General features: G+C 39.5%; 2 protein-coding genes across 16 annotated transcripts in view; one reads left to right on the forward strand and one right to left on the reverse strand.

Moving 5' to 3' along the window:
• The window catches only part of LOC309642247 (WASH complex subunit 2-like), a 56,254-nt gene extending 37,527 nt beyond the window's left edge, over positions 1-18,727 (reverse strand). For 6 of the 15 annotated variants that reach the window (XM_082423459.1, XM_082423466.1, XM_082423460.1 and 3 more), the window contains exons 1-11: positions 18,596-18,724; positions 18,388-18,510; positions 17,437-17,601; positions 11,351-11,413; positions 9,414-9,587; positions 6,616-6,709; positions 5,149-5,210; positions 3,878-3,925; positions 1,739-1,849; positions 1,083-1,170; positions 350-421 (exon numbers count right to left, since the gene is read on the reverse strand). In XM_082423459.1, the coding sequence (XP_082279585.1) occupies positions 350-421; positions 1,083-1,170; positions 1,739-1,849; positions 3,878-3,925; positions 5,149-5,210; positions 6,616-6,709; positions 9,414-9,587; positions 11,351-11,413; positions 17,437-17,601; positions 18,388-18,510; positions 18,596-18,598 (1,003 nt within the window). In that variant the 5' untranslated portion in view covers positions 18,599-18,724. Of the gene's footprint in view, positions 1-349; positions 422-1,082; positions 1,171-1,738; positions 1,850-3,877; positions 3,926-5,148; positions 5,211-6,615; positions 6,710-9,413; positions 9,588-11,350; positions 11,414-17,436; positions 17,602-18,387; positions 18,511-18,595 lie in introns of all 15 variants that reach the window. The other 9 variants (XM_082423454.1, XM_082423456.1, XM_082423453.1 and 6 more) reach the window with 5 other exon arrangements.
• Positions 18,728-18,743: 16 nt separating this feature from the next.
• Positions 18,744-26,530, forward strand: part of MSMB (microseminoprotein beta) — a 49,754-nt gene continuing 41,967 nt past the window's right edge. Inside the window, exon 1 of the mRNA XM_082423515.1 lies at positions 18,744-18,848. The gene's annotated coding sequence lies outside the window, so the exon portion shown is untranslated. The remainder of the gene's footprint in view (positions 18,849-26,530) is intronic.

Here is a 26,530-nt window from a genome sequence, read left to right on the forward strand (position 1 = left end):
CAGGTGGAAACATAATGGACATTACCACTGAATGTTAAAGGGTCTGATATAATATTTCTTATTGAAAACAAATGCTAGCGCTCCCTAGTTTCTAAACGTCTACAGAAGTCTAGAAAGACAGCTAACGATCCCTATAAAATCTAGTAATTCAAATCTTTAAAGCATTTTAACTCCACACTCACTTCTCCCCACACCCCAAAAGCATGCTCTCAAATGCTTTCAAAAAGTGTACAGAGACAGACCTCATTTGTCAGCACTTAAAGAGGCACTTCTACAGATCACATAAGCAATATTCCCATTCCCGAGTCAAGAGCCTCCTAAAACAAGAGAATTGAGGGGAAAGGCTTACCATCTGAGGGAGTTTTCCTTTCCTTCCTCTCTTTCAATGTCTTCCGAGGTTTTGTTTCCCCTGGGGATAAGGCTTGAAGAATATCTCACAGTTTGAACAATACTCAGTCCACCCTTAGTATTTACCTACTGATTCTTCACACACATCTGGCATCCTCACAACTCCTAAGCTAAGAGCAAGACATTCAACTTTGTATCTCGGCTCCACCTGAGCACCCCCCTCGGTGCCTTACCCAGAGCAGACACTCAAAAGTGCCTCTTTTTAAGGCAGAAAGCTTCAGCTACTCTACTATACCAGGGTCACGTGCGTAACAGGACTGCACTTGCTGAAAGACTTCTTCTGACACCTTTCCACTCTGTTAAACCACTAGAATATAGTGTATGGTACATTGTTATCTAGTCAAAGTAAAATATAGGAGTAAATATTAAGCCAAGGATTCTTCATCTGGGGCCCATGGTTCTCTGTGGTACCCATTAATCCCATGAAACTGCATATATAGGTGCACATATGTGCATTTTTTGGGAGATGGGCTGGGGGTGGGGGTCCACAGTGTTCAGTTATCAAAGAGTCTATAAGCCAAAAAAGATAAGAACTACAATTTAAGCCTCTTGCGCCTTAGTAATTAAACAAGGAAATCTACACTCAGTGAAGCCCAGCAGAGGGTCCTACACTTCCTCACTGCCCCTTTAGCTCATATCGGTAGCAGCTTGGGGGGTGCCCCTTTAGCTCATACCTGTTTGCTCCTCTTCCATCCGGCTTGCAGCATCCCCTTTGATCCGAGCTGCCAGCTCATCAGCAAATGATGTAGGTCTACTTTTTTTCTACAGGCAGAGAAGACCAAAAGAATCACCTTTTTGTAACATTTTTTGTAACAAACTAGTACAGTTTACTTTTGGACACCTAACAAAACTATGTAAACAATGGCAAAGAAATTGAACTGATGGGAAAATAAGGTTTAACTAAATAAATGTAAACACACGCACCCTATACAGATCACCTGAGAAAGAAGACTCAGTGCTCCTTCAAAGGGAGATGTCTTTATTTCCTTATTTTTTTATACTTCACTTTAATACATGGTAGTTTTCTTATCTAGATCTAGATAAGAAAACTACCATGAAGTTCTTGGGTGGGGGGGAGTATTAGGATCTTAAAACTCTGAAACTGAATATATTTTGAATGATCTAACTTGTAAAATCTTAACATTTGGAGAAGAAAGTGGTACTTGTAAGGCAACTTGGGATGCTCAACCATTATTTCCAAAAGTGTAAATGAAATTACAAATATGATGCAAAATGAGACGGTTACAAATATAAATGACCATAAAAGGAATGAGTACTAGGTACCATTTCTAAAACCTTGCCAAGCGATAGCAACTATAGTCTTTCTTACAGGTCTGGAATTCTCTTCAATGTCCTCAATATCTTCCTCCTCCTTCTCAGAGTCAGCGAAAATGTCACAACCATCATCATCCTCTTCTTCATCACTCATTTGTGCAGTGTGCTAAGAGTATAAACCACCAGATTAAAACTATTAGATACAGTCATCAAGCTGAAAAAGAGATACTGCCACTTAGTCTTTAGACTTCTCCTTCAAATTGGGAACAACAAATAATGCACCAAAAGTTATGAAGCAGTAAATGTGCTAGAACAGGTAACACACAAGGTTTATTTTCAGTGCAATAGCAAAAGACTGAAATAATAAAAATGTCTACCACTAGAGAAATGAATAAGCTAAATAAGGATAGTCTTATCTTAATAAAAATACTAATAGTTAAAAGGAATAAGCTGTAACAATTGGAGAGACATCCAAGGCCAATCAAGTGCCAAAACAGTGAATGATAAACCCAGAATGATATCCTGACCACTCCCTGACACATATACTACACCATTTCTATGAACACAGACATATTTGTGAAAGCAAAGAACAACACTTGGAATATGCACTCCCAGATGATAACACCAGTTACTTCTGGAGACTGTGAGGCGATGAGGATTGGATGTCTCAAACTTAGTCTTATGTGTTAAGTTCTAACTTTTTAGAAAGGCAGCCACTGGTATGTAAAAATTGTATAATTAAAAAAAAATTTTTTTAACATGGAAATCAATAAACTGTGCCAGGCACTATGCTAAAAGCACTTTTTAAACTAATTTAATCCTTAGAACTCTGAGGTTAGCAGTGGCACACACAGCAAATCTATCTTTAACAATACAAACAAATGGTTCCCCCAATGCTTTTAATCACCATACTGTATTATTTGAAAAACTGTCCAGGGACTTCGCTGGTGGTCCAGTGGGTAACACTCCGTGCTCCCAATGCAGGGGACCCAGGTTCAATCCCTAATCAGGGAACTAGATCCCACATGCATGCTGCAACTAAGAAGCCCGCATGCCACAACTAAACATGCTGCAACGAAGATCCTGTGTGCTGCAACTAAGACCCGGTGCAACCAAAATTAATTAATTAATTAATTTTTAAAAAACTGTCTGAATTTACAGATCTTAACAGTAAATTCCATAGAAATAAATACACTGTACAGAAGGATTATTAAAATTATAAAGATGAGCCACATTTGTGAATACAACTGAAAAAAATACAAGTAACAACCAAAAAGTGCTAAATCTTTCATTTGCTAATTGGAAATTTTTGTGAAAAAATATTTCCAAATTAGGAAAGTGAAATGCAAATTGGGATCATCTCAATATACCACTGTACATATACTATGGTAGCAAAAATCATAATCCCAGGGCTGATGAGATTCTGGGAAAATCATTATGCATGATCTGTTAATCTGAACGTCCATTAGACAGTAGTATCAAGTAACTCTACACCACCTAATTCCGAAGGAAAGAGTTCACAGAAGGAAAGGATTTTTATGTATGAAAACACTGAATGCAGCATTATGTCAAAAATTAAAATTTAAAAATAAACTATTTCCCATACACATTTAAAGACTACAACAGTATTACATATGTATGTTAAAAAAAAATATAGAAGTTTACAAAGCAAATTACAAAGACTATTTAAAATGTCAAGGAAACACTTGTGATATGTTAATATAAAATAACAGAAAATAAACTATGCATGTTATGAAAAGAATATGTCCTTAGAAGGATATACAAAAATTAAGACAACAGTGCTAAGACAGTAGGATAATAAGATTTCCATTTTTGGAGTGTTCCTTAGCCTTACTGCTATATTGTCTCAAATTTTAAAACAGGAAAGGTGTGTTCATGTGAAAAATTCAGTGTGGGTAATCAGGCCTTGTTTTACAGGCTCCGTTTCTCAATTTCGTTTCTTACCTCTTTGTTGTCTAAGAAAAATGAAGATAAAATATAAAGCAAATGAGAAAAAATATACAAGAGGGTAGTTAGCCTAAAAACATGAAACATTTGAAGGAAACATGAATAGTTGTAAACATGAATAAATCCTTACTTTTCCGTAAGTCATTCAAAAGTAATTTTAGTATAGATTTAGTATAAATGCTATGCTTCAATTAAAATGTAAGTCACTTCAACATATGCATCTTACCCGGTTTTGATCATTGTCACTATGATTGGCAAAATCTTCATCTGACTCCTTTAGGAGGAAAAAAAAGAGGCTTTTTTGTTAACACAGGCTTTACTTGGAAGCACAGAAATGATCTCGGGTCTAAGTCTCTGGGGTAGCCAACACTGGGTCTCTCTGTACCGACTACTGGTCACCTGACGTATCAAGGTGCAGATAAGGTGGAGAGTTGGCAATGTCGCCAAGGACTATTCCAGTTAACATGTCATTTCTGTGATTCATTTAAACCTCTCTATTTGTTCATATTGATCTGCCCTATCATCTCTAACCTTTGGATTTAAAGTAAGAGTTGCACATTTAATTAACTAAATTATCAAAAGTTGGTTTGCATTATTTTACATTTTGGACTACATTTTCTATTTTCCCTCTAAGTAGGATAATGACTTCATCAGGCCCAAGAAGGGAACATGAGTATTTAATATGAGCAATGAGGTAAAGAGTTGCTTCAGTGGCTAAAAGCAAAGGATTTAGCTAAAGACAATCAGTTATACAGCAAGGTTATTTTAGAAAAGTTTATTTCCTACTATTAGGTTTTTTTGTTGGGAGGGCTGGAGGGAGGAGGACAGGAAACGGAGACTGTGGAGACAGAGAAGAGAGGAGCACACATACAAAGCTGTCTCCGTTTATAAATCAACACTCGGGGACTATCCTTCAAAGGGTTTCTGCCCTTTGCAATAACGAGTATTCCATTTAAAGGAACAACCCCAGGTACAACAGTGGCCAAGGCCCACAGACCCTGAGACCATAGAGAAGGGAGTCGGATCATGCTCTGTGGGTATGAAGATGCCAGAGGCAGCAGCAAAGCTAACATGTAAGTGGATGCTTTCAGCATCCTTCTGGTCTACAAAGTCTTTATAGTAAAAGAAAGTTTTAAATGTGGACTTTTTCCCTGGAATTACTCAAAGATAGAACTTACTCAAAGACTGTATCTCAAGCAGAGATTCCACCAAAATATCTAAGCTGCCGCCCTCAAAATATATTGGCAAGAAGAGAATTTGGTGGGGAGGTGGGAGGGTAATGGTAAAAGAGATTAAAGCAGTTTTCCTTGGTTTTTGTATACAAGACAAAAAGGAACTCCCACCCCAAGGGGAAAAACTTCAGAATATGGCTTCTGTCACTATTAAAAGATTTATGTAAACAAACTGCTAATTCACAAATACGCTATTTATTTAGCCCACTAAACACACCCTAAGTTTCCTGCCCACCATGACCTGGACACACCAGAAAGCCCTTACCTCTTCTTCATTCTCTTCTTCACTGTCCGCAATACTACCACGATCGCTGCCTACTGAACCTTCTGGTAAGAAGAAAGATAAAGGTTATCGCCAATATTCATAAGAAAAGATCCTTAGTTCCTTTTCAAGATCACAAACCACCATACATCAGTATCTAAAGATTTTGATAAAACCATCTATACCCATTAACTGGAATTAAAAGTATCTTCACTATAGTGAGGAATGGAACATTTACATAGCCTCAAAGTATCACCCCACAAGATACCTATTAGTTACAAAAAAATATATATTCGTTACAAAGAAAAAACTGGTTTGCACTCCTCGAAAATGTTGAGGTTGTAAAAAGCAAAAAAAGGCTGAGAAATGGTATCAGATTGAAAGAAGACTAGAGAGATTTGACAACTAAATGCAGTGAGTGGACTGGATTCTGAACCAGAGAAAAAGAGAGACTGTAAAGAACATTATTGGGACAACTGGCAAAATTTGAATATGACTGAGTATTAGCTAGTAGTACATCCAGTTAAAATTTCCTCACTTTGATAATTATACTTCTTGTTGCTGCTGTTGGAGAACAGTCAATTGGTGACTTTATTTCATATAAAAGTTACATCGAAAGAAGAGGTTGAAAAGTCAAGTATATTTGATTTGTACATACTTGCCAAGTCTCACAGGATTCAACCACTTTGATAATTTTTCTATCAATAAACAGGATAGACATATTAAAAGCCTCACATCAAAGCCCAGTAGACATGTCCAACCAAGAAGACATGTGCAAATGAATATGCAGAATATGCAGCTATAAGAGAAAGTTCTTATTCTTAGAAAACACACACAGAAATAAGTTGTCCCTTGAGGGACTGGTTCCAGGACCCCCTTTCCCCAACACACACACACACACACACACACACACACACACACAGAGATACCAAGATGGCGTAGTCTGCATATAACCTACACACACACCTTCCCACATCCTTCTCCTGTATACAGCCTTAAATCATCTCCAGATTACTTATAATACCTCATACAATGTAAATGATACATAAATAGTTGTAAATACAATGTAAATAAATGCTGTGTAAATAGCTGCCTGTGCGTGGCGAATTTAAGTTTTGCTTTTGGGACTTTCTGGAATTTTTTATTCCCAAATATTTGCAATCCAGGTTGGTTGAATACATAGATGCAAAAACCCATGGATACAGACTGCCAACCATACGGAGAAGTAAGAGGGCATGACGTCTGCATGATGTCTCCCAAACAGGTTCAGAAAAAAATATTATGTATATATAGAGAGAATGATAAAACAAATGTGGTGAAATGTTCACAAATGGTAAACCTGGGTAAACAGTATGTGGGCGCTCTCTCTACTAGTCTTATAACTTTAATGTAAAGTCTGAAATTATTTTTAAATGAAAAGTTAAGATATAAATGTTAAAAGCAACAAAAATATTTGGTGCAAAAGAGTACCTTCACTAGATAGCTCTCCAAGACCTACATCTTCCTGCTCCATGAATAGCTTTGACCCAATTAAATAAGGTAAAGGACGGTCAATGTATAGATCCTGTAAACAATGAAAGGGAATAAGCCATTAAATATTTAGGTTGAAAATAAAATTAGGTATTCCATTTGACATCTTGTTCCATCTGACTACCGCCCAAAAGTTACATAATGAAAGTGGAGAATAAGAAACACAGCAGGATTTTTTTTTTAAATCACTGATTAAAAAAAAGTTAAATCCTAGGTAAAGATGGCAAAGTAAAGCTGAATCACATAGAATCTCCCTTCTCAAGTGCCTTATTAACAAAAATGACAAAGGCTTGCAAAAAGTTTACTAGCAGTAACCAAACAAGGAAAGGGGCACAACTTCATAGTAATACGTCCAAAAGGAGGAGGAACAAGGAAAGAAACAGGATATTCTGGCAACCTTTGATGATGGTAACCTATCTTCCTCCCCTAAAATTCAACTCTGGTGAGTAAAAATCAACCAATCAATCAATCTCAAGATCCAAGTCCTAAATTTGGAGAAGCACACTGAGGAAATAACCCAAACGGTTTTATGACTTGAGAAGGCAGGTGGGTAGGGGGACGTGTGTACAAACAGGACACAAGTAAGGCACAAAGGAAGGTAATGGAGGAGGACTCCTTCACACTTCATCAGGGCAGAGAGGCAGGAACACAGAACATAAAGCATGGGCTAGATGAAAAGAAACAGAGTGGCAACTGGGCGAATATTTACAGTCAACATAATTAACTAAAGGAATGTTTCCAACGGACTGATGAGAACTACCCAGCAGAAAAAAATAACCCAAAGAAGAGAATAATAATATGCTCCAGAGGTTCACACTGCAGAATTTAGAGAAGTGAAATTGGTAAAATAAGACCAGATGATAAAACAACAAAACAAAATGAAGGATACTGTCTACAGAATAGTACATGTTGGAGATCCTTCCACTGAAGGCCATCACACACATCAAAAATTTAGAGTTAAGAAAGCACTCCAAAAGAAGAAGTAAAGGGCTTTTCTGGTGGCACAGTGGTTGAGAATCTGCCTGCCAATGCAGGGGACACGGGTTCGAGCCCTGGTCCGGGAAGATCCCACATGCCGCGAAGCAACTAAGCCCATGCGCCACAACTACTGAGCCTGTGCTCTAGAGCCCGCGAGCCACAACTATTGAGCCTGCATGCCACAACTACTGAAGCCCGCATGCCTAGACCCCGTGCTCCACAACAAGAGAAGCCACCACAATGGGAAGCCCGTGCACCGCAACAAAGAGTAGCCCCCGCTCGCCACAATTAGAGAAAGCCCATGCACAGCAACGAAGACCCAACACAGCCAAAAATAAATAAATAAAATTAATTAATTAAAAAAAAAAAGGAAGAAGTAAAACTGTCACTGTTTGCAGATAACATGATACTATACATAGATAATCCTAAAGATGCCACCAGAAAACTACTAGAGCTAATCAATGAATTTGGTAAAGTTGCAGGATACAAAATTAATGCACAGAAATCTCTTGCATTCTTATACACTAACAACGAAAGATCAGAAAGAGAAATTAAGGAAACAATCCCATTCACCATGGCAACATAAAGAATAAAATACGTAGGAATAAACGTACCTAAGGAGGTAAAAGACCTAAAAAAAAAAAAAATAGAAAAGAAAGCACTCCACCCTGGGGCAACCTCCCATCTTCACAGTGAGGCATGGCCCTTTGGCCTTAATATCTCCTCCCTGTAGAAAAGAACCTGGGTGCAGGGAAGAACAATTCTGATGCTTCACCAATGACAGAAAGCTTGGGAAGGTTAGTGTAAAAGATACAACAGCAACCAATTTAGTGCAAAGAAATGGAAGTGCTAATTGAACTAATTGTTCACTGGCTTAGGAGGCTTGTTTCCAAAGTCCTCCTGTAACAGAGAAAGTGGTGTGTGACTTGGAAGTAGCAAGTGTGGCCCAGGCAACACATTTCCCAGGGTCTGCTGATGACTTCCAAATCCCTATGGTGAAAAAGCAAGCCGGCGAGCATATCACGGTTAAAGGATCAGCCCCAACTTGGCGCTATAAGCTCAAATCGGAAGAGAAATGTGCAGTGAAATGAAGGACTAGAAGAGACTGGTTTTGCAGCATGTTTCAATTCACAAGGCACTTATGTGTCACAAGGACTCTCAAAATCAGTAAGGCAACCTCCTGTGTTTACTACTGAGCCTGAGAGAAAGTAACAGTAAAGCAATAAACATCTGCTAATAGTTTCTTTGTGAACACTCATAGCAGCTTTATTCATATTGGCCAAAACCTGGGAACAACCCACATGTCTTTCAACACTTTGGAGGTTCCCTCTTAGTGCAAGCTGCAGAATGTCAGATTCCCAACAATCCCTACCTCTCATGAGCCTCCTCATCCTTCAAAACCCAATTCAGATCTCATCTTCACCCTAATTTCCCCAGCTAGAAGTCAGAGCACTTATGATGGTGACTCTTGTAAAGCCTCCTCTCTCGCACCATCTGGTACTGCTGTAATAAGCATCCTGAGAGTAGGAACCATGTCCTGCACCTTTGTACTCCCCCAACTTGGCATGCTAGTACCTAGTAAGTGCTCAATCGACGCTTGTGTACAGCAACTCTTTCTGATCGATGGAGTCAGTATGAGACTGCTAAGTGACATCCTCACTTCCTAGAAGTGAAGTCCATGTCTTACCAATTCCGTGCCCAAGTTAAGTACCCAAAACACAACAGGTATGACAATAAATATTTCAACTGAATGTCTTTACCTTTGGCTCAAGGATCAATTCCACCCGCTCATTAGCATCATCTTCTTCAGAGTCTGAGTTTCCTGCTTTTATATCTAGTTGCTCAAATGCACTGTCCAACACTTGTAAACCGTAGTTCACAGCCTCCTGAACTTTAGGAATCAGATCTACTTCTTTCTGTTCCCGGGTCTTTTCCTAGGAAAAAATACTGTTCAGTAAGATCTCCAGTATATCGATACCACCCTAATAAAACACTGGGAATGTTTGCTAAAGCCTAGACTCATGCTCCAAAAAAACCCCCAAATTTTAATTAAAAATGTTAAATTCTTAACAATTTAAAATGTTAAACAATTAAAAACGTTAAAAGTCAGATTCTGCTGAATGCCTCAACACAGACTTTGGAGTGGTAAATCCCAAGTTTGTCTATGCGTTGAACACACATCGAACTACGTAAGGTCCTGGAGCTCTGGGTTCATCATCTACAAAAACAAAAGCACAACTATGGTGTGATGGTTCAGCTTTTATAGGCTATGTAAAAGAATCTTAATAATGAATGGCAAATCACAAGACATCCAGGGGCACTTCACCTCCTTGCTACCGGAGGAACGAAGGGCCTAGACTTTTAGCTTTGCCATGGCTGTATCCCACTAACCTTGCTTAATGATCCTTTGGACAATTTTAGGAGCTAAGACTTCGAAGAAAATACCCCAGCCAGAGATGCCATTTTTCAATTACAGTTAAAAAAAAAATAACTGGACAATTACGATTATTCTATGAACTTGTTTCAAACCAAGAGAGGGTCAGTTTCATCTCTAATCTATCCTGTACATCACCCTAGAATAATGCCCCCGACCCCGACAAAACTCTGTACACATCACCAACCTGCTGAAAATATTCCACAGGTCTCCACCTCCTATAACAGCAGCTCTCATACACTCAACTGTGTCATCAGTTGTAATAAATATTGCAAAATATATTTAGTGTCATTTCCCCTCCTCACAAATATTCTAGAAGTTGATACATAATTACAGAAAGAACCAAACCATACATGTTGTTTTGACAGCCAAAGGGGAAAATCTGAAGAGTATTTTATACTACCTCAAGTGTGAAAGTCTTTAAAATTTAGCTTTTTTGTTTTGGCTGCATCTTTTCTGCACTTTGGTATGCTTGATTCTGAGTTAAATAGCTAACACTGTACTAAGTGTGCGAAAACATGCCTGTGAAATAAATATATAATGGATGTTTTAAAAATAATTCACTAAATAGCTATCACCTTAAAATTGAACCCTGACTTGGTATAACCAGATACTATAGCACTTAAATGGTTAGCAAATCCCTGAGTACTATTAAAAATAAAGATTTTAAAAAAAAATTTTTAAGGCTAGAAATAGGCAGAACTGTAGCTGGTTTCTAATATCCTTTCTTAGTCTAACATCTTCATATGTTACAAGCAATATAGCTTTCATCTTACTTTCATTTTTAAACTGGTAGGAATAAGAATCAAAGCAGTCATGAAAGGATAGGGAAGCACAATCTTCAAAGAACTCACAAACTACAGCCCAGCATGGCCTACTTTTTTTTATAGCCCTCAAGGTAAGAAAGGTTTTTACATTTTTAACGGAGGAGGGGGAAGGGGAGGAGGAAGAGAAGAAAAAGAAGCGAAGAAACATAGGTCAATGCGGCCAGCAAACAAAATATTTATTATCTGGTCCTTTACAGAAAATCTCTGCATATCTCTGCTCTATTAAGCCAGAATTCAGGAACTTAATCTATACATTTCTTAATACACTAAATTTCACAAACTAAAGAGTTCAATTGTTGGGCTGTCAGGAGCAGCTTTTCCCATTTCCCCCAGTGTCCATCTCCCTGCCCACAATCCCTCCACCAGCCACATCACAAATCTCCACCACTTTTCTTCTCGAAAGGAGCCCAACAGAAGAGTGATTTAACGCAAGTACCTGTTCTGGTTTTTCTGCCTCAGGCTTGAGCACCGGCTCCTCCACTTCTTCATCATATACACGCTAAATACGGAAGCAAATTCAGTTTGGAATGGTCAAAACAGCATTTGGAATCAATCACAATGCAAGAATTCAATACACAATTTAAAAAAGACAAAGATGGGGAAGAAATGATTATTCAACAAATGGCTGAGGCAGCTGGTCAAGGGCAAAAAGCAAAGAACAGTAGTCAACTCTCCCAAAATTAAGTTTTAAAAAAAAGACACAAATGACTAGGAAACATGAGGAAAAAAACTTCAATCTCATTGTTGACCACAGTCACAAAAACAATAAGAAATTGGTGTTCACACTTTCTTGTTTAATCTAATACTTAATGCGGACAGAGCAATGATACAGGTACTCAAATGTGAGGCTATGAGAATACCAAGTGGTAGAACCTACCTACTAGGTAACAAGAGCTTTAACATTTTGCACAGTGGAAACGGTAAAGGTAAGTTATTTTAATCCTGTTGCTTAAAATGGTTGCTAAATTTTTATTATCCCATTTATAAGAAAATAGATAGGCCAAGCCTACCAATGATTTGCCAGAAAGCCAGCCATGGGACTGACCCATACAGCTGGAGCAGGCAGCCTCTCTTTTCCAAAACAGATCTATCACTCTGGCAACTCATTGTAATTTCCTTTTTTAACTATACATTGTTGTTTAAACTTCCAAAGTAAAACATTCTCATTATAAATAGTGCAATGATGAAAATGTTCTGGAATTAGATGTTGGTGATGGTTACAAAACTTTGTGAATACACTAATACCTATTGACTTGTACACTTTTTAAAAGGGTGAACTTTATGGTATGTGAATTATAAGTCAATTAAAAATTAAAAAGTCAATATAAAGATATAAGTGAAAGAGATGTGTTTAAAAATTGTTCCATCCTTACCTCCAACCAAACCCTCAGAATAACCAATTTAAGCTTGGTGTGTGCTCCTCTATGTTTCCCACATAGAAACATACACAGATATATACAGACATATGCACATATTCAGAGTTCTCCCACTCTTCCTGCTTTTAAATAAAAATGCACTTATACTTTACACATTCCTCTGCCCCACTTTTTCACTTGATATTCACATAAACCACTTTCTAGGTCGATGCAAATAGATTTGATTCAATCTTTTTTATATCTGCACAATATTCTATGGCATGAACTTGACTATAATTAATTCAATAATTCTCTATTAGGGAACATTAAGGAGATTTCCAGTTTTTGCTGTTGTAAATAAACTGCTGTAAACATATGCACACAAATTCTTAGGCCCTGGATCTTTTATTTCTACAGGCTTCCCAAAAACAGGATTGCCAAGTCACAGGACAAAACTGTTTTTTAGACTTAATAGCTACCTCCAGATTTCTGGCCACAAATGTGGAGCGACTCACACTGTCCCCACAACACATTCAAGTGCCTACTTCCCAGACTTCTGCCAGCAGTGGGACCATGCTACCCACCTTTTAAAAATATCTGCCAATCTGACTGGACAATGTTATTTTTAAACGTTCGTATCTTCTAACCCAAGAATTCTACTTCTAGAAATTTAGTTCCAAGAAAAATAAATACAAACAATAAGATGATCATGGCATCAGATTTATAGTGCAAAGTCACAAACACCAAATCTGTAATTCTATGCAATTCCAATCAAAGTGCTAATAGAATTTTCTGGGGAATTTAGCAAGATAATCCTCAAATTCACAGAGGAAAGAAAAAAGCCAAGGATAACCATGACAATTCTGAATAAAAAGAAGTCACAGGGATTTGCCCTATTAGGACTTAATAGAAAATCTCTGGTATTTAAGATTGTGATACTGCCTATGGCAGATAAACATAATAAAAGACAGAGGCAAGAGACAGACCCACAATTACATGTAAACCTGATTTTATATTCACAAAAACACACATTCATACATATAAGTCACTGAGGAAAAGAACTACACAATAGGGCTTCCCTGATGGCGCAGTGGTTAAGAATCCACCTGCCAGTGCAGGGGACACGGGTTTGAGCCCTGGTCCGGGAAGATCCCACATGCCGCGGAACAACTAAGCCTGGGTGCAACAACTACTGAGTCTGCGCTCTAGAGCCCACCAGCCACAACTAGCAAAGCCCGCGTGCCTAGAGCCCGTGCTCCGCAACAAGAGAAGCCACCGCAATGAAAAGCCCGCGCACCACAAGGAAGAGCAGCCCCCGCTCGCCACAACTAGAGAAAACCCATGTGCAGCAACGAAGACCCAACACAGCCAAAAGATAAATTAATTAATTAATTATTTTTAAAAAAGAACTACACAGTAAAAGTTAGTCATATGGAAATGAACCAAATGAGATCCCTACCTCATATTACATATACCTGCACCGACATACATCCACACAGATATACTCTCCAGGTAAGAAGAGTAAAAAGGCAGAGATACAAAGGAGCCCACACCCAAAATATTTAGAGTTAAGGAAAAAAATGGGAGTTGGTCCTTTTAAGCAAATATGGCAAAATATTAAAATCTGTTAATGCAAGGTAGTGTATATTATTAGCATTTGTGGTTATTATCTGTTCTTTTCTAGACACATGAAATATTTTATTAAAAAAAATTGATATCGGGAGATTGTTAAATGATAGGCACATAATGAAATAAAAACAATAAAAATTAAGTTCACAAAATCTTACAGATGTGTTAAAATGTTTATAAAATAATACACTAACATTAAGAAAAATGCAGGCTGCCAATATATAGAAAAGGTTAAAGTTATACACATACATATATACTCTTAGAAAGAAATATGCCAAAATGTTCAGTGGCTGGTTAATTTGGGGTGGTGGAATTATAGCTGATTTCTGTAGTTTTAATTTTTTCACTTTAATACTTTTTATATATGCCAATCTCTCCTACAGTGAGTGTTCATTACTTTTATAACAAGAAAGGAAAACACTTAAAGCCCAATGTCTGCATGGAAAATGGACTTGGAATATACATGTCAAAATGTTAAGAGGCTCTCCTTTAGCATCTGAAATTTCAGATGCTTCTTCTTTTTCCATACTTAAAAAAAAATTGTTCTATAAAGGCCAGAAATTTGGGGAGTAATTTTCAAAGGCAGGAAGAAATAAAGTAAATAAATCTTAAAATGGAGACTTTAAGACAAGGCAGCTACCAAGGTCACGTCAGACTTTAAATAGCGAGACCATTTAACCTAAAAGGTTGAGCTTCATGCTGAGGTCTCAACAGCACTAACACCTTGCTTTTTCTATTGCCTGTCATTAAAAACTACCTCACAAGAGATCAGCAGCCTGTGGAAAGCCAAACATGACATCTAAGAAACCAACCAGCAAATACATAAAACCCATGGGATCTTTCGAGGGTGGCCAGGACCATGCATCTCAAGTACTCAGTACACAGCAGGAAATCAATGCTAACTTCCTTCACCCTTACCAGTTTCACCCAACTCACAGCTTCATGGGTTTTTTGATCATTTTAAAATCAGGTAGCCATTCCCAGAACTGTTAAATATCTTTGATATTTCTCCTCAAAGCATCTTTTCCTCATTTGGGGAGATGAGGTAAGAGGTGAAGGTGGGGAATTAGGGAAAACGCTGATGAGGGGCTGAGATTTCTTAACATGTTATAAACAGCCCTGGTCCTTTTCACTTTTGTGATCTCTCATTAATTCATTCAAATATTCACTGAGTCCTTATATATCAGGCTCATGCTGAGCCCAAGGAATACAACATTTAGCAAAAATATGGGGTTTGATTTAGTAGGGGAGTTCAACACATCGAATCATATCAATAAATGTAAAATTACAATCATGGGAAGTGCTACTAAAGAAATCATTAACTAGGTCACTTAATGTTTCAGGACAAAATTCCTAAATTAACAGATTAATGAAGCTTCAAGAATTGTACTCCCTCCGGATAACACACTGATGCACTGGTCACTGTTAATCAGCATTTCTCCTCCTTCAGAGTCCCCTCTTGAGCCTTTACTAAAGGCACTAATTTCTCTTGCCCTGGAAAGTCCTGATTGCTCTTCAGTTTCACTAACTGTAATGCAGTTTGCAATCTACTAGCTGCCTCTAGGTCAATTACTAAAACCCAGAAACCTATGACTGTGGGTATCTTTCCAATAAACTACCATGAAACCAAATGGCACCGTCATTTAAGCCAGAATTGTAATACATGAGTACTGGCCTGGGTTTGAAGAAAACACATGCAAAGTCAAATCACTGCCAAATGTATTATCAGCAGGTAGTTTATTTCAGAGTTTTATTAAGCACTAGCCATACTCATCATCATGCTCTACCACAAATGGAAAAACACGTAACACGTGGCATTATAGGGAGGTCTGGGAAGCAGTTTGATTTGGCAGTGGCAACAGGCACATCTAAAGGGGAATTTGGCTGCAGAATGGAAGGGGAAGAGGCATAAGGACTAAGGGGATGGAGAGATGGATGGAAAGTAGGGAATCCAAGAAGTGAACAGAAATAAAGAACTATTACCAAAAAATAATCAACAAAACCAAAAAACAAACAAACAAAAAAACCACCCACAAAAACTAGATTATGGGAAACTCAGAAGCTAAGAAAACTTGGCCAGAAAAGAAGAGCTAGAGAAAAGAAAAAGACCTGAAGGTTATGATTCAGAAAAAGAAGCTTATGATGCCCCTCACCCCCAAAGTAACAGTCGGGTACCAATCCAGTACCAATGTGGTTACAGGCACATCAGGTACAAAAGAAGCCTCCCAACTCTATTCCTTGCCCAGTCTAGGGCTGCAACACTGACTGCAGAGAAGAGCTAAGCACCTGATCCAGCAAGAAAGGTACAGAATGAGAGCAACAGGTATATTCAAAAGGACATGGAATTCAGCATGATGAAAAAGTGATGGGGCTGCATACACCAGTAAAGTAGAGATGAGAGTCCTGTAAACTGTCTCTTCCAATGGGAAAGATGCTCAGGACCAAGCATGGACATTCTGTGTAGACAACCAGAAAATGACTACAGAGTTGACTAGAATATTTGTTACATTTTAAACCTACTGGTAAAGAGATATTTAAGACCTTTATTAAGATCTTTATTTTACACACAGCTTCCCCAAAAAGCCTAGTCGTGGCATTTCAACCTGAACTACTAAAAATGTACAAACATGCTGCATAAGATACCTGCATGACAATATTTAGTCTCTTCTTAACAATCCTAAATCTTGGGCTTTGTATAATCTTGCAATTTTTGAAATCTTTTTTTATTACTTTGCATCTAACAATCTCAGGAGATAGCCTACTTTACTAATTCTCTTTTCACAGATTAATTAACACTGATACTCAGAAAGTTAGCCGCCCTATGAGAAATACAGAACAGCTTAACTAAGCTTCCTCTCCATCCTCTGTTAACAATCTCCCCTACAGTCATTGGGCTCCAGCCACACTTGCTTCCTTTTTATTCTGGAATTACACTATTATGGAAGATTATGATCTTCTCTAAGGAGGGGCTCTGTCTAACTTATCTATGTATTCCTAGAACCTAGCACCTAGAAATTCGATAAATATATAGACAAAATAGCACTTGGGTTAAAGCTCAATAATCTGTTTAGAGCTGATTCTATGGCATAGGTTCAGCCATCATAACAAAATGTTAGTTGAGAATATTCCAAGTAGACACACACATGCCTTTAATGTAACTTATCAGGACATAATGGATACAATCAATAACCTGATGGTGTCCAGAGGATCAGACCAGGTGTATGGCTTTCCTTACACAGCATGCTCATAACAAAACTTGTTGGAGTGCCATGCAATTCAGCACAACTGCTGACTACACCAAAACTAAAAATCAGTGAAAACACTGGAATATGAGGAAGTTTTATCATTAGGTTTTTTCAAAGGCTTGAAAAAAAATAAACTTTACTAATAAAAAGGGGGGGGGGGTCATCAATCTCCAAGAACCACTACTTCACCAATATTTAAGAGAACCTAATAATGAGTCGCTTAGTATCACAGTGACTCTTGCTCCTTCTAACAGTATTATTTTTTATAAGTCTGATGTAACTAAGTAACTCACGTTCTCAATGAACTGGGTATTAGACAGCATAAGGAAGTCATTGAAGACATTATGTAGTCGACAATCTGTGGCTTTAGTTTCCCGAATTAGTCCATCCACTTGTTTCTTGATTTCATGGGTCCTAGAGATAGTCTGCTGTGAGAATTCCTGTAGAAACTGTAGTAACTATTTAAAAAACAAACATACAGTAGAATCAATATTATATGCACCTATTCTGCGTGTCAAAACAGAAAAGAACCCATTTCCTTTCACCTGTGTGTGTGTGTGCGCCCGTGTGCTGGAACGTAAAAGGGATGCTGCTTTTGACAGTACCAAGACCAAGTAGCATCGAAAAACATTAAGAAAGCTCATCAGAACAGTGGCAATGAGTCAATGGATACTTGCTATCTCGTTTCTGGAGGAATTTAAAAGTCCTGTTTGGTTGTCATTCTACAGGGATCAGAGACAAAGGGAAAAATATCAAACCACTACTCTTACCCAAAAATCCTATTCAAATGGAACTCTGGAATCACAGTTCTGAGCTTATTGGGCCCCCGGCCTAAAGAGTCCCACTCAAGGATATCCATATACTGGTTTGTGTACCGCTCCGCTCAGTCCAGGTCCCAACATGGAATAGCCTAACTAGTGCCATGTAAGCCTGCGAGGTGGCGGAAGCCGATCCCCGCTCAGGGTGGAGTTGGGCACCTGGCTAGAAAACCCAAACAAGGAAGGGCCTCAGTCCGAGTGGGAACACTGAGAGGGCTAAGGTCGACCAGCCCACCTCCGCCCAAGTGCCTGGGGCCTACCATCCGGGAGTTTTCGAGGGCGAGAAGGGACGTTATTAAGTCAATGAGAGGCAACAGGATCGACTGGGTGGAGGGGGACTGGGGGCTCCCATCGTCCCGCTCGCAGGGCCGCGCATCACCCCAGAAGGCCCGCCCTCCCCTCCGGTCCCTGGGGCCCGCCTCTCACGCCGGCGTCGGCTGCCAGCGACCAGCTCTGGCTGCTCCTGCGGATCTCCTCCACCGACCAGGGCCGCTCCCACACGGGCTCGGACACCGGCGGCCGCTCCTGGTCGGGGGTGGTCCCGTTCATCTGCAGCGGGAAGGACGAGAAGAGGGGCTGAGCTCTGGGGAGGCGGCGGTCAGGGCCAAACCCTAACCCGAACCCCCGCCCTCACCATCCTGGCTGTGCAGTTCGGTAGGCTCAGGGAGCCGCAGGACCACACCCGCTGAGCCCCGAAAGTCTCCGGAAGCTAGCGGTGCGGCCCTGGCACGTGACCGGCCTCACGTGACCAGAGAGCAGGTGACCTGCCCCTCATGTGACCGGATGCGGGGCGCTGCGGAAGGAGGCCGGGCTGCTCTCTGAGGTACGCGAGTTAGAAGAGCCCTGCAGTCCCATGGGTGGACTTACAGATTATCATACTAAGTGAAGTAAGTCAGAAAGAGAACGGCAAATATCATATGATATCACATATGTGGAATCTAAAATATGACACAAATGAACTATCTGTGAAACAGACTAACAGATACAGAGAACAGACTTGTGGTTGCCAAGGGGAAGGGAGGGTGGGGGAGGGATGGATTGGGAGTTTGGGGTTAGCAGATGCAATTATATTACATATAGAATGGATGAATAAGGTCCTACTGTATAGTACAGGGAACTATATTCAATAGCCTGTGGTAAGTCATAATGGAAAAGAATATGAAAAAAAGTTTATATATGTATAACTGAGTCACTTTGCTATACAGGAGAAATTAAAACAACGTTGTAAATCAACTATACTTAAATAAAATAAATTTTTAAAAAATTATTTCACTAAAAAAAAGAGCAAGGGTGCAGACGCCAGGGGGCGCTGAAGGGGTGGGTCGGCCGGGTTGCGCTTCAGCTGGAGGGCGCAGGTGGCGGCGCGTAGTTAGCCCCGGAAGCACGCAGGCAGCCAGGTGTGTTTAGAGAGAGGAGCCAAAAGGAGGTGTGGGAGAACAAGCCTAGGGGCTTTAAACATCCGGCGATGTGGGCGGAGGAAGAGCTCGCCGCTGCTCCTCTTCCTTGCTGCGTCTCCTCTGCCTGTCTGGGGATCCGCCCAGATTTACTGGAGATTGATGTATCTGGCTGTCATCGTACTTTTAACGACGTGCTCGGTTTCAGCTCACTGTGTAGGGCCTCCTTAAACATCCTTTACTGCCTCTGCATTGCTCTCAGACTCAAGTCCAAACTTCTCGTATGACAGGCAAAAGCTATTTATAATCTGATCCCTGCATGTGAATCCATCCTCAACTTTCCCAGCTTCCCACCAGCGCTCAGTGATCTACCTATTCCACCTCACACTTCCTTGAAGGCCCCTCTGCAGAGTTCTTCTTCTGCCAGACCAACTTGCTTTTTAAAATGAAGATTCCAATTTCTTTCCATTCCTGTGTGCCCAAGTTATTTAATCCCTGTGAGTGCTCCTCAGTGAAAGGAAGTTGCATGTCTTGCAGGGATGTGGTGTTAAATGTGATAATATTTGTAAAAGCACGGTGCCTGTCATACTGTGAGCATTGAACATAGATCCTACCACTTCCCCTATGCCCTTTGTTTATCAAACTCTTGGACTTTGTTTTGTTTTTGCTTCTGTCTCTTTACTGAAGACTTCCCTGGTTATCCCAAGGATAGTTTTAAGTGCCCCCCCCTCAGTTATTTTCTACATGCTTGTACAAATACTCACCACAGAGTATCACATTATATTTTAGTTTATTTATAATGTCTCCTCTTTAATAACAATATCTAACATTTATGAAGTGCTCAGCATTTACCACTTTATACATGTTAATTCATGTAATTCTCACAATGACTCTGTGAGGCGGGTAGTCTTATGCTCATTTTATAGTTGAGGAAACTGAGGCACAGGGAGGATAAGTAACTTACTCAGGGTTAGACAGCCAGTAAAGGAGCAGAGCCAGGAACCCACACCATTAGCCGTTATGTTACCCTATAGCTAGTAGTTTCTTGAAGGAACTTCATTTTTAAATTGCAATCTACCAACCTCCTGGCCATTCCCCTACATTCATTTAAAACATTTTAAAATAAAACCACTTAAGAACTTGGTTGGTAAAATTGAGGTGAGCCAGTTACCAAACTTACATCTTATATAACATCATCATGGTCAACTTCAGCGGCCATCTGGATGACCCTGGCCTCAAGGTGCCTTACTAACCTTAATCTACATTCCAATTCTCAAAGTCCGTGGATTACCCACACCCTGGGCCTTAGCAGCTGAAACTTTCTGACTTTTAAACCTGGACTGCAATAGAGCAGCCTCTTAAACTTCCAAGTCTCTCTCTTATTCCCTGGTCTGTTCTCAACTAACCCAAGCCTCAGTCTCTCCGTGCCCCTCCTCCCCATTTCGCCCTCTTAGCTTCATTTCCTTGCTTGTCCTGCCTGCAGCCCATGATGTCAGCCTTCAACTTCTCTTGACAGCCCTTTAATATCCCCACCTTATGTTTCTGACACATGGTATCTGCTAACTCCTAGCTTTGAATCAGTCCAACTGTGCCCTTTCTCCTTTCCTACACCTAGGTTACTCAAGGAAATCACTGTGATTTCATATTCTGCAAACTTAGCTGGCCCCTCAGCACTGACTGGCAGTCCTTTTACTTATGCTTGCTCTATGTACTTATCCTTGATTAGATCCCTTCCATAACTTTACCATGTGGTTCAAACTATCCATCCTATTTGCCTCTGTCAGAGAAAACAGACTTCTTCTCACCTCAACTTAAAATGTTTCTGTGTCTACACCTTCTGTATCTCATACAGTTCTTTCTTTGCACACAACAGAATTTGACTGGCAAACTCAAACAAACCAGAATTTGTGGGAAAGATATTGCAAAGCTCACAGAACTTAAGTAAAGCCAAGCAGACACTGGTCTTGGGAAGAGCATAAAACAGAGGAACCTAGGGCAGTCTCCTCTGAGCCCCTGCCACTAGAAGGACTCAGTTCCAGTCATTTCTCTTCTTGGTTTTCTCCTCTGAATTTCCCATTCCTGAGATAAATAGAATCTCATTAGCTTCCCTTGGGTCATATTCCCACTCCCCTAATTGGCTTTTCTACCAAGACCACATAGAATGGACAGAAGTGGTCCCCAAACAAAAAGTTGGGACTGTTACCAAAAGCAGGGAGAAGGGATGCTAGGCAAACAAAACCAGCAGGCTACATGCTGCCTCCGCTCCTTTCTTTCAGTCTCTGGAAAAGTCATCCCCCCTTTCGCCCAAGGCCAGTGACCACTATGTTCTTGATTGAGCCTTTCCTGCTTCTCCTGGGATGGTGCTGTTTTGAACTCCCCTTCCTGTGTGTTCAATCTTACTCTCTTTACTAGTATTCCTTCAAATGTTTTTGAGTCATGCTTTGTATTGAATTTGTTCATGTTAAAGAGATCTTGCACTGCAATAACCATGCCTGAGAATTCAGATAAATCTACCTGTCATACTGGTCATTCTCTTGCTATACTTACATGATTAAAACTGTCAACCAGTGAAAATCCTAGAGGAGTTTCCTGCCATGGTATTTGTGAAGTCAACTGTATCAGGGGAGATCCCAGGCCTAGAGCCTTAATCTGAGCTTCTCTGAGCTTAATCTGAGTTTCTGTGCCCAGGTGTCTGCCAGGGATCTTGTTAAAAAGCAGATTCTAAATGAATAGGTCTGAGATGGGGCCTTAGACACTGCATTTCTGACAAGCTCCCAGGTGATGCCCAGGCTCCTGAAATTAAAGAATGTTGGGATAAAGAGCCAGGCTAAGTGGCTAAGTGTTCCCTGGTGAGCAGTGCAGCTCCATGGTGCCAACCTTGACAGCCAGTGTGTCTCTGTGTCATATGGAAAATGACTAAGAAAGAGCTGTCATAGTGGAGAGAGGCCAGGACTTGCTTCTGGAGGCCCCCATGGAGGCAGGGAACTGGGCCCCACAAATTTTGTAGTGGATCCTTGGTGGCGGCGGGGTGTATTGGGGCCAAGCTCCTTGGGTGGTAATGGAAGAAAAGTGCTTAGGCTTAGAAACTGAACTAGCCCTCTCTTGGACTGTTGGCTTTAGGGTGGCTCAGACTCAGCAGGACTCCCCACAGTTTCCTTGCAACATCCTGGGCTAATGGACCACAGGGGAGAAGATGAGGGGTCTGCCCAGACATTGTCCCAGGCACCTAGCCAATGCTAGCTCAGGGAACCAAGCATTAATGATGATTATACACCAGCTACTTCCAGATTCTAATCAATCAAGTAACCAATCAAACACTGCATTAGGAACTTCAAAGGAGAGAAAGAAATAGAAAGATAGAAGGAACCAGTGGTACAATACAATTGGCAATACTATAGGAATTCAATATTGTAAATTCCAAATGGATCTTGCAGATTATAACTTACTACTGGGGTTTCAGAGTATGGAGAAAGTTCTGAGGGCCGTGGGGGTCAGAGAGGAAGAGAGGAAACACACTGGACTTTGCAGTGTGGAATTGGAGAACCAGAAAGAATTGTTGTTTTTGATGTTGTCCTAAGTATTTTACTTCTACAACAACATCATTATAGAAGAGCTCTAATTAAATATTTCCAGGTTGCCAAATGGAAAGATTCATAAGCAGTTGGTTTGAAATAAGGGAGAAATTTAAAATAGCAAAATGCATAAGCCTGAGACTAATCAGTGACATAAAGAGTTGTTCTGGCTGTGTTTCCAACTTCTCATTGCCAAAGAGGAGAAGGTTCCTCCTTTTCTTGATGTTACACATTAGAGCTCAGAAAGTGGATAGCTCAAGGGAGGTCACAAAAAAGCTTTAATAGTCTAGAAGCTGTAGGGTTCATTGTGTCCCTCAAACCTTACCTGAAGTATAATTTTTCCAGCGTACTTACATAAAAGACGACTTTCCAGCACACACGCACACACACACACACACACAAACACACAGCTTCACTTAGCGGGGTGCTGGTAACCTGCTTATTCAAGAGTGGGTGCTACCATCCTTAGTCCACAGCTGGATATGGCAGCCCCCTTTCCTTCCTTAAGATTCCAGCATCTGGGGAGTACTGTGGGGTAGAAGGGAGGGAGAAGAGAGGTCATAAATCCTGTTGTGCAAGTGTTGGTAAACCACTTGTGCCTACTCAGCCCGTTCCCTGAATGCCTAGATAGCCTAGGCTAGCAAATCTGCCATTTGTGCAAAGGCAAGCACATCCAGAGGAAGAAAAAAAAACTGTAATCAAACTCATTCAACAAATAATACACAAATATTTCTTTGAAAGTAAAATCAGACTTTACAAAGAAGACTAAAGCCCTTGCATCTACCCCACCCCAAGCTCTCCCCACAAGCCAACACACACCACTCACTCCACTCTTCATCTCATCTCATCCACTCAGAGGCGATCTTAGCTCTGAGTCTGATGTTTAAGCCTTCAGAGCTTTTTCTAGGTGTTTATGTACATATGTCTGTCTGTCTGTCTATCTACACACACAGTATTTATTTATGTGGTTTTACACATATAAACTAATTCTGTACCTTTCATTCTGTGTATTTTTAAATAGTCACAATATGCCTATCCATATTATCAAAAATGAATCAAAATTATTCTTTTTAATGACTGCAAAGTATTCTGCAGTATGAACATGCTATGGCTTATTTAGTTGTTCTCCCACTTATGGGAGACATTTAGGTTCTTTCCAGTATCTCACTGTTATAAGCCATGCTGCTAGAATATCCTTGACTATACGTCCTTGCACCTGTATGCAAATGTTTTGGTTTTAATAGAGATGATAAATTGTTCTCCAGATTGTGCCAATATACACTCCCAATGGTGGGCTATGAGGGTAACTGCTTGCCCAACTTCCTAACTAACACGTGCTATTATCAAAATTAAAAGTATTTGCCAATCTGGTCAGTAAAGATGGCATCTCAATGCCATATATTTGTATATCCTTGATAACTGGTGAGATTGAACATCTTTTCTTAAGCTTATTAGCAATTTTAATTTTCCTCGAATGGTGTTTTCACATGAATCTCCCATTTTTTATTCACTTAAATCTTTTTTCCTATTATAGTCAATCATTTGTTTGGATTTAACTGTATTACCTTACTTTGTGTTTTCTACTTCCTATGGTCTCTTTGTTTCTTTTTTCTCCCCATTCCTGATTTCTGTTGGGTTGATTGAATTTTCTTTGTTCCATTTCTTTTCCTCTGTTGGTTTGAAATTTATACATTCCATTGCTTTTTTTCTAATGGTTACTCTTAATTTTTTATACCCACACATAAAGTTATACTTGCCTAACAAAATCTAAAGGTAATCAATATGTATATACTCTTTCTAAACAGGACAAGACATTTTCACTTTCTTCTGCTGTTTCCCTTCTCCCCAACTCCCCTGTTCATATCATCCAGAATTCTAATTCTAAATTGTTTTAAACATTTTTTGCAATTAATACTAATTTAGTCTTAAACTATAGGATTGACTGAATTGTGTAAGATTACTTGGCTAAGATTACTTTTTTTCATACTGCTTTTTCCTCTGGATTCCTTCAGTCTTTTTTGTATGTAGGCATACATCTTAAGTACTTTCAGTGAGAATCTGTTGGTGCTAAACATTCTTAAATGCTGAATACTTAAAATATGCCTTCGTTTCGCCTGTGCTTTAAAGTGATACTGTAGCTGAGTGTAGAATTCTAAAATGACAGTTATTTTCCAACAGCTCATTGAAGATATCGCTTCATTGTCTTCTTGGATATAGTGTTGCTAATGAAATTTACAATGAAAATCTGATCCTTATTTCTTTAAAGTTAAACTATCTGCTATGGTAACTTTTAGCATTTTTTTCTTTATTTTGATATTCTGAAATTTCTTAGCTTTCTTCACTTCTGGGGAATGCTTAGCCATTGATTAAATACTACCTCCTCCTTTCTCTATATATTCTCCCTCTGGAATTCCTAAATGAAAGGTAAAATGTCCTTATCCATTCTTTATGTCTCTAAACTTTCTCATCTTCTTTTTTTCCTTGTTCTATTCTGTAAGACCCCGTAAACTTAATCCCCAGCTTGCTAATTCACACAGTGTGTCTGTTCTGTTATTCAGACTATCTTTTGAGGTTTTTCTTTTCAACAATTTGGGCTTTACTTTTCAAGATTTCTAATTGGTTCTTTTTCATAATTCTTTGGTTTTATTTTGCCTTATGTTGCAGAAGATACTAAATGAATTTGTTTTAATTGATCTATTGATCACGTATAAGATCTTCCATTTGCTCAGTTTGTTATCTATCTTTCATGGCAGTGGCATTCCTCGGACACTAGCACTTCTTGATTGTACACTAATTTTCTGGTTTAGAATTCTCCCACCTGATTCAGGATTCAGCAGAATTCCTATGTGGGTGGAAACTTAGGTTACCTGGGGGCTTGGCTTCTCCCATGGTTTCATATCAATTTCTTTCTTTGGGGGGCCACATTGTTTGTTTCTGTACTCTCAAGCAATCCCCCTTCATGATTTCAAGCCCCGGCATGAAGTCAACAATTTATTTCTTATATCTGTTGTATAATTTATAAGGATACTGCATGGAGGGGAGTAACTTTCAGACTGTTTTTATCGCATAATCTTAAATCCCTAAATTACACTTTTTAAAAAATCTCAGCAAAAGTCTTGTTCTTTACTTAGGAGAGTAGAAAATATCAGACACAGACTCAAAGTAGGTTTGTGTGTGTGTGTGCACGCATGCACATGCTATGACATTTGAACTTGTTTTTACAATGTATTGCAATAATGTTTTAGTGTCAGTGCACTAAAGAGTTCAATTTAACTTAAATATATAAGTCAACCTGGAACCTCCTGTTTAAAAAAAAAAAAGGAGGGTTAATATCTGTAGGGAGGACCTTGAAGGAGTAGCTGACAAATAATTCTAAATCTCATGATAATCTGCTTGTTGTTTTGTTTGTTTGTTTATAAATTTATTTGTTTTTATTTTTGGCTGCATTGGGTCTTCATTGCTGCATGCAGGCTTTCTCTAGTTGTGGTGAGTGGGGGCTACTCTTCATTGCGGTGCACGGGCTTCTCATTGTGGTGGCTTCTCGTTGCAGAGCACGGGCGCTAGGCAAGCGGGCTTCAGTAGTTGTGGCACGTGGGCTCAGTA

This window comes from Balaenoptera physalus (assembly GCF_965194825.1).
Source record: "Balaenoptera physalus genome assembly, chromosome: 14".
In the NCBI taxonomy this organism is placed as follows: domain Eukaryota; kingdom Metazoa; phylum Chordata; class Mammalia; order Artiodactyla; family Balaenopteridae; genus Balaenoptera; species Balaenoptera physalus.